The sequence below is a fragment of the Mytilus galloprovincialis genome, chromosome 4 (assembly GCF_965363235.1).
Source record: "Mytilus galloprovincialis chromosome 4, xbMytGall1.hap1.1, whole genome shotgun sequence".
NCBI lineage: Eukaryota > Metazoa > Mollusca > Bivalvia > Mytilida > Mytilidae > Mytilus > Mytilus galloprovincialis.
In genome coordinates, this window is record NC_134841.1 from 88,887,021 (window position 1) to 88,903,490 (window position 16,470).

General features: G+C 31.7%; 3 protein-coding genes across 4 annotated transcripts in view; 2 read left to right on the plus strand and 1 right to left on the minus strand.

Annotated features, from left to right (window-relative positions):
* The window catches only part of LOC143073318 (uncharacterized), a 31,523-nt gene extending 29,555 nt beyond the window's left edge, over window positions 1-1,968 (minus strand). Inside the window, exon 1 of the mRNA XM_076248753.1 lies at window positions 1,814-1,968. Within this exon, the coding sequence (XP_076104868.1) occupies window positions 1,814-1,887 (74 nt within the window). The 5' untranslated portion in view covers window positions 1,888-1,968. The remainder of the gene's footprint in view (window positions 1-1,813) is intronic.
* A 22-nt stretch (window positions 1,969-1,990) lies between these two features.
* LOC143073319 (F-box only protein 22-like) lies at window positions 1,991-8,718 on the plus strand. The gene is made up of 5 exons (XM_076248754.1): window positions 1,991-2,162; window positions 3,294-3,426; window positions 4,856-5,054; window positions 5,566-5,887; window positions 7,136-8,718. Exons 1-5 carry the CDS (start codon window positions 2,065-2,067, stop codon window positions 7,548-7,550), a joined length of 1,167 nt encoding a protein of 388 aa, XP_076104869.1. The 5' UTR covers window positions 1,991-2,064; the 3' UTR covers window positions 7,551-8,718.
* Window positions 8,719-12,721: 4,003 nt separating this feature from the next.
* LOC143073320 (uncharacterized) overlaps window positions 12,722-16,470 on the plus strand; it is a 35,262-nt gene continuing 31,513 nt past the window's right edge. The window contains exons 1-2 of one of the 2 annotated variants that reach the window (XM_076248755.1): window positions 12,722-12,850; window positions 16,282-16,433. In XM_076248755.1, coding sequence (XP_076104870.1) covers window positions 16,308-16,433 — 126 coding nt within the window. In that variant the 5' untranslated portion in view covers window positions 12,722-12,850; window positions 16,282-16,307. The remainder of the gene's footprint in view (window positions 12,851-16,281; window positions 16,434-16,470) is intronic. The other variant, XM_076248756.1, reaches the window with a different exon arrangement.

The following is a 16,470-nucleotide window of genomic DNA, read 5'->3' on the forward strand; positions in this document are numbered from 1 at the left end:
AGGTAACATGACAGAACGTAACAGAAAGGAATTACGCAGTACTTTTTGTTCATTTACTCGAATTGTGTATAAGTTTACTTCCATCTACATGTCAATTTGATAAGATACTATAAAAACACATGTACTGGTATAGTGCTGACAATGAAATATTCTCAGAAGGTACACAAAAAGGCTGTAACAGGAGAGAACATCAAAATTATTTTTCTCCAAATTCTAATTTTTGAGGAGTTCAGATTTTTTAAACTGGTTGCTATTCACCTAAACATATGGAGTCATACATTCAGGAAATGATGCTCTTCACATTGCATTACAAGAAATAAATTTTTGGTCTTTCAAACATGTCCACAGGTTGAAAAAACCAAGCGGTAACAGGAGGGAAATTACCCCTGGGGACAACATTTAAAACACCCTTAAATTTGCAAAATTTTCTGACATGCTTTAGTTATAACAAAACCCGACCAGTAATCGAGAAGTTTTTTTATATAGTCTATCAGATTTGTGAAAATCAGAAGGCTGTTTACTTAATTTAGATATTCTTTAAATGATTTTAATTTTCAGAAAATAACAGGGGACAACATGATTTTTTGGGGGGTTGACCATTTAAATTATAATATTTTATTAGAAGAAATATTAAAAAGAATGTTTAATTGGTTGCAGTTGGTGCATTATATACTCTAGTTAATACTGCACAACTTAAAATTTTCCAAAAAGATGCCTGAATAAAAAAATAATTGCTGGTAAAGTGTGGGACATTGAAATTAGAACATGTTTTTTATTAAATAGCGTTATTTCTTCATTATCATGATTATTGTATATGTTCAATACATAAATTAAACTTTAATTATGATGAAATTTATCCTTTATATATAAAAACAATAAGTCTTATAATGATTGATTGTATGATTTATAAGACATTATACATCACAAACAAATTAGAGAAAAGTGTTAACTAGTTGTATGAAGGGAAACAACTCTAATTAATTTTTAATGATTAAATAAATCTATTTTCTAGGTCTACAGAGTACTTGTACTGGTTAAGTTTTTAATATTCTAAAGCTTAAAATGCATTTAAAATTTATCAATCTAGGTCCAGCCATGTTCTAATGTAAAGTAGTATCAAACTACAATTGTACTTTAATAAATGCCACTGTGGACCATTAAGTTAGACTTGCCTTAATTCAGCATAAATAACTCCATTTTAATAGTGGGGTTAGTTCTAGTTTGAGTCATATTGTTTGACACAGGGACAGAGAACACAATAAGTACTTGGACAGGCTATAAAGTGTGAAGCATTCGGATGTCTAAAATTAGTTGGTAAAAAATAGGTCGAATTGGTGGAATGTGGGGTCTGTTTGTATGGAACTATTTAGCTGTTGGGGAATTTTCTATTTTCCTGCTTGGAATCCTGATTCAAAAAGTTTGTGATTGACTGTTAACAAAACACCTTATCACTATTTGGAAGTCCGTGACTTTTGACAAAAGAATCTGTGCCATACAACAATCTCTTTTCCATTGTGGCGTCAGGTATTTTCAAATGACATAAAATTCACAGGAACCTTTATGTTCATCATTTCCAGTAATGACTGACAAATAGCGATAAGGTATATAAACAACCTCCTGTATATCCTCCTCTCATGGGTTTTCTGTGATAATGCATGACGTCACACTTACAACTGGAAATAGGAATTCATATGACATAGGAAAACATTTGATCTGACCATACATTTGTTAGACATTTGTACAGTACATATAAAATCAAAGATTTTTATTTAGTGTGAAAATTCGATCTATCAATTCCAGAATCTATATCTACCTGGCATCCTTTGAAGTTGTGTGGTCCACCTGAAATGAGTGTACTTGGCTGGATCGACTTGAAGCTGACCCCATTCTAAACTGTCGAAACTGCTACATGGACGCCGCCATTTGTAAACAACGTCTTGGTTACTTCGGCGTCTCGAAAGCGCTTCATTCCAAATCAGTAACTCTTTCTTCTGAAGGTTCAAAAGTTACTCAAAATGAAAACAAAGCTGAACGAACTAATTTAAACGTGTTTCTTTTTAAGATATGGAAGAGTGTCATGCCTCAGAAGTGCTACGTCTCCCAGTAATTCTTTATAAGATTTTAAGTTTTCTTCCTTGCAAAGCTTTAAACTCGTGTTCAAGGTAAATTAAATGCAATACACCAGTATATATTTTTTTATTTATAGTACAAGATAAGAATCATTTCACATTTGACATCTTACTGATGGTGGGTATTAGTTATCCGAAATATTTAACATTGTTCATGAGTATATTTGTTATAGTGATGTTGTACCCTTTTATTTATCTTGTTATATGTTTTTGTCTTAGACTCAGATCAACCTTCGATCTATTCTTACATAAGTCCAAAATTTATTATTATATTTATGACTTTTGATAGGCTAATATGAGGCAGGCATTACCTGTAAATGGAGACGAAGTCTGTGTGAATTATTTTTTTGTAACTTAAATATTTGTTTAAAAAAAAAGAAACGGAAATACCGTAACGTTTCCGATTTTGGTTCTGTTGTTAGGGATTTAGTTGTGACGTTATTTAAATTATGACGTCATATGCAATGTAAACAAAGAAACGCTATCATCAGGTAACGTTTTTTCATATCAAGGAATTATTAAAAATGAAATTGGTATTGCGCGTTCCTTCCTATTTTATACTAGACTGATAAATATATATTTTACTCAAAGTTTCATACAAACGAGACTGGAAAAAGGAAGTACATTGTACATTTCTGCGCAGGTTCAGGATTTCAAAACACGACAAAAAAAATTTGAACGATTTTGAGTTCATTAGTACAATGAAAAATTCGGGAAATTTTCCCATATTTTTTTTTTATTGAATTTTCTACTGTTATTGGGGACTCTGTCCCCATATTATAATTTTTTTCTTTGACGCCTTACTTCGACTGAAAGGCTATTATAATTTTTTTCTTTTTCAAAGAAAAAAATTATAATAGCCTTTCAAGACGTCATAATTATTTGGACTTTTCTTACATCTGTTCTTATAATCCATATCCAAGTCTGACATTACTTTCTCAAATCAGTATCTGATATTTTAGGATAGGAATGCCCTTTACCATCAGGTGTCAATCGATCATTTTCTGCAAACATTAGCGTAAAATTTGTTAAAATTCTACCATGATTTCCAAATTTGCAAACGAATTTAAAATAAGATGTTGTATGATTGCCAATGAAACTCACCACAAGAGACCAAATAACATTCAAGCTTACAGTAATATTTAAAAAAATTATTGATTTCAGAGTATGTAAAGTCTGGAGTGAGTATGCAGCAACTATAAAGAAAAAAAGAAAGAAAATAGAGTGGATGTCATTAGAATGTGATGAAGAAGAGGGTCTGAACAGTAAAGCAGAGAACTTGTCTGCCTTCATTGAGGTACAAAAAAATGTATTATTGTAAAAAGTGATAGATTTTATTAGAGGTTTTATGTTATGGCAGTGTTTATGTTTTTTTTTTTTTTGTCAAACAGCGAACATTGTATAGATTTATTTTATGCTTTCATTTATAGCAGATATTGTGTTAATTATTGATATCTAAGTGTATAATGACCTTATATAATGAGTAGTTGACCACTAGTTTTCTATGGAGTATGCAGCGGTTGGAAATATAAAATAACACTATGTTTTGTTTTAGTTGTTGTTCAAAACATTGATATTCACACTTGTCTGCTGAGCTAATTTTATATCAATTTTTCCAGTCAATCAGATATCACACAATTATTGCGAACCCTATCATAGTTTTCCACAGATTCACTTGCAAGTTACCTGTCGATTTAAACTTTTGTAAGTTCTATTGTCCCATCTAAGAAATACAATAGCTATTGTTCTCTGTTTAGTTTATGCAATGGGACCTTTAAATTTCTTGCAAGAGAAATCTATCACTCACTGATTAATTTACCTGAACAAAAAATTGAACTGTCAATGATGGAAATACATGTACAAATAACTAATTATAAAACTGCATGTGATGTTGTACTTATTCAATCAAAAACACATTTTCAATTTTTTTTTTTATATTAATACTGATTTAAAAATTAAAAGTTGATTTCTGATCAAATTTCAACATTTTACCTATTAAAATTTGCTCTTTTTTAGTCTGTTCACATATAATAACTTGAAATGATAATGTTTAGATAAAGGTCTTCATGAATGTATTCTTTATAACTGAACAAGCACAAAAAACATGCAAATTATTTGAAACATAAATGCATGCAGTAGTTAAAAAAAATCGAAATAAACTTTTTATAATTAAATCAGTGCTTATATTGAACGGATTGAAAATATATTATTGATATTGAATAAATACTGTATCACATGCAGTTTATGTGAGTTTATACATGTATTTCAATCAACAAAGAAGATATTTTTTTGGTCAGGCAAATTAATCAATGAGCGATAGATTTCTCCTAGAAGAAATTTAAATGTCCAAGTGAATAAACTACACAGAGAACAATAGCTATTGTATTGATTCAATGAGACAAGTAAACTTGCAAAAGTTTAAATACCTTGGTCAAGAGCAGACGACTCTGTGGTAAACTTTCATTTGGTTCGCAATAAAAGGATGCAGTTTAACTATATATATATCTATAGATAATATTTAAAAAATATATATATAATTGCAGTTTTTTGTTGGAACCTAAAACATTTTGAAAAAAAGACTTTAATACTTTGTAAATTCCCATTGCAATATGCTGTAATAGATCTAATGACTTGGAGAGGGTTCATTTTAAGTTTGTTAATGATTTTATTTAGATTGATAAATTTAACTTGGATTGATTGCATGTTTTGTGCATTTGTCATTTCAGCAACTATCTAGTGAACCAGATCATGTTTTAATGTTTTGTACATCCAGACTCTATGAAACTCCAGTCAGTTTACCATCATCTCATCCGACACGGTTTCCACGCAATGCAAAGTGTGAAGCTGTCGAAGTTACCTCCTTCGTTGAAAAACTTTTACCAAAAATATGCCCAATGTTTGCATTAGTTGCAGATGGGGTTGTAGGTTTGTATATATTTGAATTGTTAGGTGCTCTAATTTAAAACACAATAGTAAATGTTCAAATTATTAAACATTTAAGAATGTTAAATACTGAATTTTTAAATTTACTAAACACATTTAATTGGATCTTAAAGCAGATTTCTTCAGATTATTTGTAACGCATAAGTTTATGGAATATTATTGAAAGTTTTAACATAAACATGTAAACATAGAAAATATCAAATATGTATTGGATGAAATGAATTTGCAACTGTATAAAAAAAATATGAAGATAGAATAAACCTGACTGAAAATTCTTTTTTTCTTTTGTGTATTTTTAAGTTGAATGTTTTGCCAAGAGTGAAGTCACATCTGGAGATTAGAAAATTTTCAGCTGGAGGTTTGGCCTCATTATCATATCATTTTAAGTCGATGTTTTCAGTGTTCATTTTGATAATAAAACTACAAATAACATCCATTTTATAAAAATGTCCATATTGACATGTTTGAAATAAAGCTGTCTTTATTTTTGTAGTAACAGACCAAAAGACAAACAAGACATTTGAAATGGAAGACAGAGATGCTCTGACCCTTCTGTCAATACCAAAAATAGATGGTTTTGATATTTATACCTTTTATGTAGATATCTATACGTATGCCAACAGAATGGATGAAAGTGGCAGTGCAATATTCGAGGTTGACCAAGTCAGTACTGTGCCAGCTGACAAAGAGGTCAAGGCCATTCTTTTTTTCTGTGACGAGCCATTCTGTCCCCCTGAGATTGGCTATACCTTGTTACAGCACTATAAAAGTTGTGTGATTGCAGGAGGATATGTAGACAATTTCAATAGTAATAGGTAATTAATGATATCAGTTTTGATTAAAAGGATGATTTATGAATATATACAGGAAAAAGATGGGGGTCTTTAAAAAGATTTTGCATTCAATTTAGTCAAGAAACAAAAATATGATTGATGTTGATACAAACATTGGATTATCATTCCATGTAAAATCAGTGTCTGTAAAATTCAACATAAACATTTAAGAGTTCTTGTATATATTTGGGGTTCATGAATATTTTTTTTACAAAGGAGTAGGTCCGGTAAGGGCCGATATTGGCCTCAAATTTCAAGGTCATCTAACGAAAGATTTTGGACACTTTTTAAACACTTAAGTGTCTATTTTAATTGATTTAATTAATTTATATAAAAGATTTTAACTGATCTAGTCATTAAAAACGCTCCAATTCAAGCTTAAATATGAAAAATCTATCAAATATATGCAAAAAAACATTACTTTTTTCAGATGGTTTTTGTCAAAAATGAAAGTGGCTGCATCCTATTCATCCTCAACCTTTATATATGTTATGTATTTTCATCAAATACAACGTACATTTCAATATCATGAATGAATGAACACAAATGCGGCCACTTTCATTTAAGATGGAAACCGTCTAAAAATTTAACTAAAATGCTAAAATTGTAAAGATTTCAGTCATTTAGCATGACTTAATGATGCTAGTACCCGAGATATGTGCATTGTAGTGTCAAAAACAGCCCATATTTATGTTGCAGAAGCATTCTGCTTTAAAATAGACAGATAAAAGATTACATTTTCACAATTTTGTAAAACTGCTATATTTTGGGGTCAAAAAGGCGTCTTACTGAACCTACTCCTTTTTGCAATCATTGAAGCCATACAACTTGTTCTTGTAATTATGTTCTTACACTTAAGTGATGAAAATTCTTAGCACTGACACATATTAAAAATGTACTAGCTTTTTTATTACTGTTGTTCATCTCAATGGCACAATTAGGCCTGAAATACAGAGCTAGAGCTCAAACCTCATTGCAAGTTAAAGTACATTCCTTGCAAATTAGACATGATGTTAAAGTTATTGAAAATGAAAATGAATCAGGCAACAACACATCTTTCTATTCTGAATCTCACTAGTTCATTATCTAAGACAATAAAGTAAAATCAATTTGATTGCAGAGATAGATCTTAAAAATTGTAAAAAATGATTTACTAAAGAAACTTTAAAATCATAAATAAAAATAGGTACCGTATTTATTTCAATATTAATTTTGATCTTCTATTTTTAGGAATTCTGAAGCCTCATTAATGTGTATTGCTCTCTGTGGTCCAAGGGTGCATGCTGCTTCTGTTATAATACGGGAAGAAGTCAACACAGCTCAAGAAGTTGATAAAATCATCAAAAAACTCAAAGATTGTAACATTCCTGAAGAAAATAGTTTTGCTTTTATGTTTGCTTGTATTGGAAGAGGAAGGGGACATTTCAAAGGATCTGAAAATGTTGAGTCAAGTGTTTTTAGGAAATATTTCCCTAAAACACCTTTATTTGGATTTTTCGGAAATGGAGAAGTTGGATTTGAACATTTAAATAAATATGAAGAAAACATTAACACTGAAAAGGTATCATCAGAGATCCCTAATAAACCTCTTCCAAAACTATACCATGCATACACAACAATTATTTGCTTGGTGTCAATTAATTAAATTTAATTAAAACAAAAATCTTTTAAATATACCAGTACGGGATTGTACAGTACGGTATGCTTTTTATCCCTAGTGTATTACACCTCAGGTGATTAAGTAATGATCTCCATCTGTCTGAAAATAGTCAATACTCTCTGAGACCATTTGACATAAAGCATTCATACTTGATATCATTATTTGTCCTCATGACTATTAGGTTTCTGAGATTTTTGTATTTTTTTTCATTAAAAAAGGGTGATTTCTAGATTTAGGGCAATAACTCAAAAACACCTTTAACTAATTTGTTAGAAACATTTGCGAAATGTTAACATCTATTGACATGAGCTGCCTTACAATTTTATAATTTTTAGATTTTACGTTTCAGAGTAATGGGATTTTATTCACTAAAAAGGGGGATTATCCAGTTTTAGGACCCAAAAAAAATGATTTCAGCAGTTTTCATGAAACTTTAGTGAATTAATTATATCTATTGACGAAAGTTTCCTTAGGATTTTTATAAATTTCAGATTTTACGTTTTGGAGTTAAGTTATTTTTTTCATAAAAGGGGGGATTTTGGAGTTTTCAGACAATGCTTTGAGCAGTTATCATGAAATTTTTGTGACTGATTTTTGTCTCATTAAGATAACTTCCCTTTAGTTTATCAAGAATTTCTGATATAACATTTAGAAGTATTGAACTTTATTCTTGCAAAGGCAACAGGTGTATCATGCTCTCATGGTGCAGCTGTTTATTACAGAAATGGAACATTGACTTTTGTGTTTGAGTATTTTGCCAATAAATACCTTGTGCTACATGTACTCCTCTGAGACCATCTACAGAAAGCTCTTAAATGTTATAGGACTTTTGTTTATCATCATGTTGACCCTAATTATGTACCGCAATTTTGATTTGACCATTTTTACAGGAATTAGTGGACTTCAACCATTTATTTGAGTTATGTAACAGGCAAACTTTGTAAGCACAAACTCTTCCGAGACAGTTTTATAGGAGGCGCTCAATACTTGTTAGATATGATTTAATTTTTTTAGTATTGTTATGTTTGATGTGTCACCTTATAGGTGAAATTGCTGTTATTGATACAGCATGGGGGACTTATTTTTACGTGATATCAGTTTAGTGAAAACTGAATGTAAATAAAAAAATAACAATAAACTAAATTAATCAGGATATGTTCATTTCTTTTTTCTGTAGCCATTGATAATATTAAACCTGTTGCTTGTGGCTGAAGGTTTTTTGGATTTTACTTATAGTCTGTTCCCCGGCAAGAATACCACATTTATTATTTTGGTTTTGACAGCTAGATACTTAAAGAGGAAAATAACAAAAATATTGAACTCCAAGGAAAATTTAATCAGAAAGTCCCTCATCAAATGAAAAAAATCAAAAGCTCAACCACATCAAAGGAATGGAAAACAACTTATATTTCTGACTTGGTACAGGCCAGTAATATCAACAGTAAGAGGACACAATGAACGATTCCTCGTTCCTTATGCCAGGACTCAAGTATATCGTCACTCGTTTTTCCCAGATACCATCAGAATCTGGAATGGACTACCACAACACATAGTAAGCTGCACAACTCTTGAATCATTCAAAAGGGGTGTGCAAGTGGTCCAGCTTCGATAGATGTACAACCTTGTTTTTATCGTTATTTTAAAGAATCACTGTTTTCACTGTAGATAATCCGCACTTACCACACATTTGTTGTTCTCACATCGAACATGTACTTAAAACAGTACGATAATACTCCCCTGGGAGGCCTGTACTATAAAGGAAGAAGAAGAAGAAGAAGGCATTTCCTTATATGTTGAAAATAGTCGATTAAACTTGGTTTAAAAGCTAGCTTAACCTCTCACTTGTATGACATTTGCATAAAATTCCATTATATGGACAACAATGTGTGAGCAAAACAAACTGACATAATAGGGTAAAAATATCAAAAATAGGAGTACGTACAGCAGTCAACATTGAATTATAATCTTAATCACTATAAAAACAAGCAAAATGGTATTGTATTGAGGTTTTTGTCAATTTGTTTGTTTGTTAAAGTCAGGTTTCGAGTAAGTTTTAATGCAACTTTCTACATAACTGATGATGTTATGATACTCATGACATGTGAACTGATAGTCACTGGTTTTCATGAAGACTCATTGTAAAAATGTATTTTTTTTATTACTTAAGGTAGAATTTCACTTTCTATTATTTATCTGAATAGTCTTTTTTGGGGGCTGTAGCTTAATAATGCCACATCTCCATATTAAGACAGGTAACAACTTAAAAAATACAACAATAGTATACTGCTATTCAAAAGTCATAAATCAATTGAGAAAAAAACAAATCCAGGTTACTAACTAAAACCGAGGGAAACACATCAACTATAATAGAAAAACAAAGCAACAACAGGAACACTTAAGTGCAACAAAAACAAACCCCAACATACCGGTACATAGAAACGAAATTATTTGATATAGACAACTGCCATATTCCTGACATGATACAGGACATTTTAAGAAAAAATAATGGGTTGAACCTGGTTTGATTGCTAGCCAAACCTCTTTCTTACTGGTATATGGCAATGTTAAAAAATATTGCTCAAATGACAACACTACGTGACAGAAATACAGCCCAAACACCAGCAAGTATTTTTTCTAATTTTATGTAGACGAAACACCCCTCTGGCGTACTAAATTATAATCCTGGTACCTTTGATAATTATTGAGACTCTCCTTTTTTTAATAGATAAATGCTTTTGAATGGGGACATATGGTTGAAACTCCCTTTAAACCTGGGTTAGAATCAGCCATCTAAAAATAACTGGACCCCCCTCCTCCTTTTCGATTGTGATGCTTGTTGAATTGATATGTAGAGGTAGATGTATCAACTAATTATTCACTCATTGAAGATCCACAGACTTTTGTCAGAGGCAGATTTAGGGGGGCAGGGGGCCAAGCCCTCCCTTTTCTGGGAAAAAATTGGTTGCTTTTATAGGAAATCACTGAAGCATGACTGTAGTGTGCCCCCTATTAGGCAGTCAGTGGACCCCCACTTGTGTAAATTTCTGGATCTGCCACTGCTTGTGAATAAATATAATTTTTATGATTAGTTTGTTACATGTCTTAAATCCATATGTAGCCTAAATATATAAAAAAAATAATAATAATAGAATCTGAAGCTAGATGATGTATCAAAAAATTTTCCTTTATACATTATAAAGACAAAATGGTCAGCTGAAGCCAATATTTACTAGGATTTTTTTTCAACTGTCACCACGGGCAGAGATTCAAATTGATGCTGAAAAAAATCATCTATTGTCTTCTGTGGAGCTCTATTGATCTCTATTCTATAATTTAAGTAAAACATGCATATAAGGGATCTACCATTTGATTTTAGGGGGGGGGGGGGTAGTTCTTTTTTAGCTCACCTGGCCTAAAAGGCCATGTGAGCTTTTCTCATCACTTGGCGTCCGTCGTCGTCGATGTCGTCGTCGTCGTCGTCTGTCGTCGTTAACAATTTTTCAAACATCTTCTCCTCTGAAACTACTGAATGGATTTGAATGAAACTTAACATGATTGTTCCTTAGTATATCCTGCACAAAATGTGCGCTTTGATTTTTGATCCGTCAAAAAACATGGCCGCCGTTACTTAAAATAGAACATAGGGGTCAAATGCAGTTTTTGGCTTATATCTCAAAAACGAAAGCATTTAGAGCAAATCTGACATGGAGTAAAAATGTTCATTAGGTCAAGATCTATCAGCCCTGAAATTTTCAGATGAATCAAACAAACCATTGTTGGGTTGCTGCCACTTAATTGGTAATTTTAAGGAAATTTTGCAGTTTTTGGTCATTATCTTGAATATTATTATAGATAAAGATAAACTGTAAACAGCAAAAAAGATCAGCAAAGTAAGATCTACAAATAAGTTAATATGACCAAAATTGTCAATTGACCCCTTAAGGGGTTATTGTCCTTTAATGACAATTTTTCACAATTTGTTCATCATATTTGCTAACTTTAAAAAATCTTCTCCTCTGAAACTACTGAATGGATTTGGTTAAAACTTAGCATGGTTGTTCCTTAGATTATCCTGCACAAAGTGTGTGCTTTGATTTTTGATCCGTCAAAAAACATGGCCTCCGTTACTTAAAATAGAACATAGGGGTCAAATGCAGTTTTTGGCTTATATCTCAAAAACGAAAGCATTAAGAGCAAATCTGACATGGAGTAAAAATGTTCATTAGGTCAATATCTATCAGCCCTGAAATTTTCAGATGAATCAAACATCCAATTGTTGGGTTGCTGCCACTTAATTGGTAATTTTAAGGAAATTTTGCAGTTTTTGGTCATTATCTTGAATATTATTATAGATAAAGATAAACTGTAAACAGCAAATATGATCAGCAAAGTAAGATCTACAAATAAGTCAATTTGACCAAAATTGTCAATTGACCTCTTTAGGAGTTATTGCCCTTTAAAGACTTTTTTCACAATTTGTTCATCATGTTGACTTACTTTAAAAAATCTTCTCTTATGAAACTGCTGTATCAATTTCAGCCAAACTTAGGCTAAATGAGTTTCAGAGTTTCAGAGTATCTAGTATAAATTTTATATTTCATTTCCTTGTATGTCAAGAAACATAGCTCCTATGGCTAAAATAGAACATAGGAGAAAATGATTTTTTTTTGCTTTTGAAGAAAATAGGACGATTCAAAGAACATTTAAATAAATTGAAAAGCCAAAATAATCATTGATGAGAGATTAAACCAAAAAAATTCAGGTGAGCGATTCAGGCTCTTGAGAGCCTCTTGTTTAGTTGTCATCTCTGTTTTGCCATTTAATTTTTCACTCTACACTCTATTCTGTACGGTCTCTTTTTATATTTGTTTATAATGACACTTATATAAAATGACATCCTCCTTTTTTTTTTTTTTTTTTTTTTTTTTGCAATGCGTCTCATCCTGCCTTTCTTTACTCAAAACTCCTGTCCTGTCTATGTTTTCTTTCAAATTTCATTTATTTATCAATTTGGCTTCAAAATACCTATTCTAACAAAAATTCCAAATGAATATCCGCCTACTAAAAATCCAGTAAAATATATTCTAATATGAGAATATCGAACACACCCTGCGTACAAAAAAAAGACGGAACTGTCCCCTGCATTGTTCCGACATTTAGTGATCTCTCTTTGGAATGTTTACAAACAATATGGCGCGAATGAAAACAGCAACACAACTAAACATTTTGTAATTAGGATTCACATCATGACTAACATCACGATGGTAAAGCTATCTAGTCTATAGGTACGGAAAATTAAGGAATTGAACTCTGACTGAACTGACTTTATACAGTCAAAAGTGTTTTGAAAATTCTTCTTTGTAAAAAAAAACACATTTTAAAAACGTTATTTCTTAGTTATACGAATAAAACCCGAATAATTCAGTCGTTATACTCCACTTACTACATTAACGCCTGAATGCATAGACAATGAAAAATCTTCAATCAACCGTTCAGAATTAGCTCAGGATTTACCTATTTCGATAAAATTGAGCTAATTGCTGATTGGTCACCTCTTCTACGGGTCACCAATCAAAATCCAGGATTCGTGAAGCATTTTTATCGTGTTAGGACTTAAGGCCCTCGCAAGTAGGAAAGATCCATTACGGGGAGGGACTGAATTATTCGGGTAAATCCGAATAGTCCATTTGCCAATTACCGATTTGATTCTGTTATTACACACTCTTTAAACAAATTACTTCCCTTAGTCAATCATAGACTGGTTCCATACCGGACAAAATTGGCTTTTGCCAATGCAAAGTTTGATGAATGAAAGTGATGTATCGGCGGTTTAACTAATTTTTCATGAAAGATAATTTCTGATGTCAAAAGTATTCAGAATAACAAAAAAATAATGTAATTAAAAGATTTGAAAACCTTAAAGATTACTCACATTACGCACAGGTAAATTTGCTCGTTCTGCTAGCTCTCCATTAAAAATGAAAATTAATGTCCCTCATAAGGGAGACAACGGAAAGAGGGATCTCTAAGTACAGGGTCAATTACAGGAATTGGCAAATAGCCTGAATGAATTTCCGCTTTTAAATACAACTAAATTAAATTCCATGTTTTATTTACGTCTCACCGTATCCCTATCCCATCGAACTAGAGATAAAGGATACTACAAATACAGTTAAGTCAGCCTCATATTTTGACTTGCATCTAGAAATTGACAATGAGGGTCGGTGGAAAACAAAACTTTACGACAAAAGAGATGATTTTAGCTTTCCAAATGTGAACTTTCCATTTCTAAGTAGCAACATTCCAGCAGCACCTGCATACGTGGTATATATATATCTCAATTAATACGATATTCCCGTGCTTGCATTTCCTATCATGATTTTCTTGATAGAGGGTTGCTGCTCACAAGGAAGCTATTAAACCAAGAGTTCCAAATGGTGAAGTTGAAATCATCCCTCCGTAAATTTTACGGACGCCATCACGAGTTGGTTGACCGTTATGGAATAACCATTTCACAAATGATATCTGATATGTTCCTTATGTCATTACTACAATCCCCTTCCCTTTCATGAATGTGACCTACCGAATTAGACTATTTACCGGATTTGTTATCACATAAGCAACACGCAGTGCCACATGTGGAGCAGTACTGCTTACCCTTCTGGAGCACCTGAGATCACCCCTAGTTTTTGGTGGGGTTCGTGTTGTTTATTCTTTAGTTTTCTATGTTGTGTCATGTGTACTACTGTTTGTCTTTTTCATTTTTAGTCATGGCCGATTGGCGTTGTCAGTTTATTTTTGATTTCTGAGTTTGACTGTCCCTTTGGTATCTTTCGTCCCTCTTTTATGTATAAAATTACACAATACATTTATAAAAGCTACATTATGTTTACATAAGCCAATCTGAACAAATTTATGAGAGACGGTACAATTATATCGTCTCGTATTGTGTTTTCGACTGTCTTATGTTTTAGACCTAATTCTACTTTCACTTCCCATATGCTGCGCATGCCCGCATGACGTCATATTCGGCTATATTTAATAACAATAGCAAATGATACAACGTGTGGTGAAGATTTTCCAAATAAAGTTATAATAATTAAGTATTTATGATTTTTTAGTAGATATCACATTTTCGTACTCTTCCACTAATACTTCCAAAAGAAACGATCTAAAATAAACAAATTTTCTAAAAATATGGCAGAGGTCTTTTTGCATGAAAAGTTAACTTCAAGGTCATTATTAAGCCACATGACTCATATGGTTAGTTGTAATACTTACAGGTAATTTGCATACGGAAATATGCATGCTCCTTACAGCTTTTTACCGAAAAATAAAATATCAGTTAGTTTTTATTGACAGAAAAACAGCCTATCAGTGGAAATTACAGACAATTTTCGATCACCTCACGTCACAATGCATTAACTATAGTATTTAACAAAAACATGGATATATACAAGACCATACTTGTAGGCTTCCAATGTGCCTCATTTTGAAATGTGTACAACTTGTCCAAAAAAGATATCAAAGTAATATTTTATATCTTATAGTTGTATATGTTACCATTTAATTCATTAAGTTATAAGTTTGATCGCCTCTATCACTTTGATATAAACTTTGGTATCAAATTTATAACCAATTCCGGACTTGTACGACATGTCATTTCTGACTTTAGACCCGTTTCTTAGATAGTTCGAAAACACAAGACGCTTGTTTTTGTCCACAAAGGTGCCATCGATCCAATGAATTAAATAAATTAAAAAAATGAAGATCGAAATGTATTTTAGATACAATTATTTTATGCACAGGTATACTAGTGACTCTCAAAATATTAGGCATGTCTATGTTCAAACATATACAAGGGAAATTCGGAAAAATATGTTAGTAGGTCGAAAATACAATACTCGAGGATACCACATAAATGTATACATATTTAGAATCCTATTTCTCAGCAGATTTCAAATCTGTAACCAAACACTTAAAACAAAATTGTACAAGTATCCATGGAAACATTTGGTGTTTGTTTTTTCTAATTTTTTTTCTTCAAAAATGCTGTTGGACATCCCCATACAGGCTTAAATATCCATTTTATAAAATTTCAATGAATATCAGACATACATTGTTTCAACACTGAATGATAGACTCTCAATTTATTTATTTTTAAATATAGGGGTCTTTCTGCCCCTTTTCCACAAATTACGTACCTTTAAAAAGATCAAGGCAAATTTACATCATTGAAAAACAGTCAACAAATGCTGATATAGTTTTAGAGTCATTGGTAGACTGGATATGAATTAAGACCCGAAATTTACATTTCTACTGAGCAAACCAGGGTTCAATCTCTTCTCTGGAATCATACCTTTCAATTAAAACCACTCTCACAGCATCAAATTTTATTTTTCTTCATTTCAGGTACTTATTACTTGTCTTTCTCTTTTATTTAAAAAATTCACAGGGGCCAAAATGCGAAACTAACAATTCTGACTATGTATTGCTACCTTTAGAAAAATCTTCTCCGCTAAAACTGCTGGAACAAATTCAACCAAACATGGCCACAATGATCACTAGGATATTAAGTTTTTAAAATGTGTACTGTACGATGACCCCTGCCTGCCAACCCGAACCAACATGTCTTTTATACAGTCATGACTGTATATCTTCACATACATTAAATTATATATTATATTATTTGCAGTATTTATTTTCTTAAACATAGTATAGGAGCAAAAGTATTATTTGAAGATGGCTGGGAGAGGAAGATTGTCCATCTCAACAGCTCTAAGCAGAAATACAACATTAGATTCATCATTTGGAGGGAATTCAAGTACAACAAGTGCTACTGCTGCTCATTCAGAAAGACAGATAAAGGTAAAACATTAAACTGACACTAATTTGACACATGTAT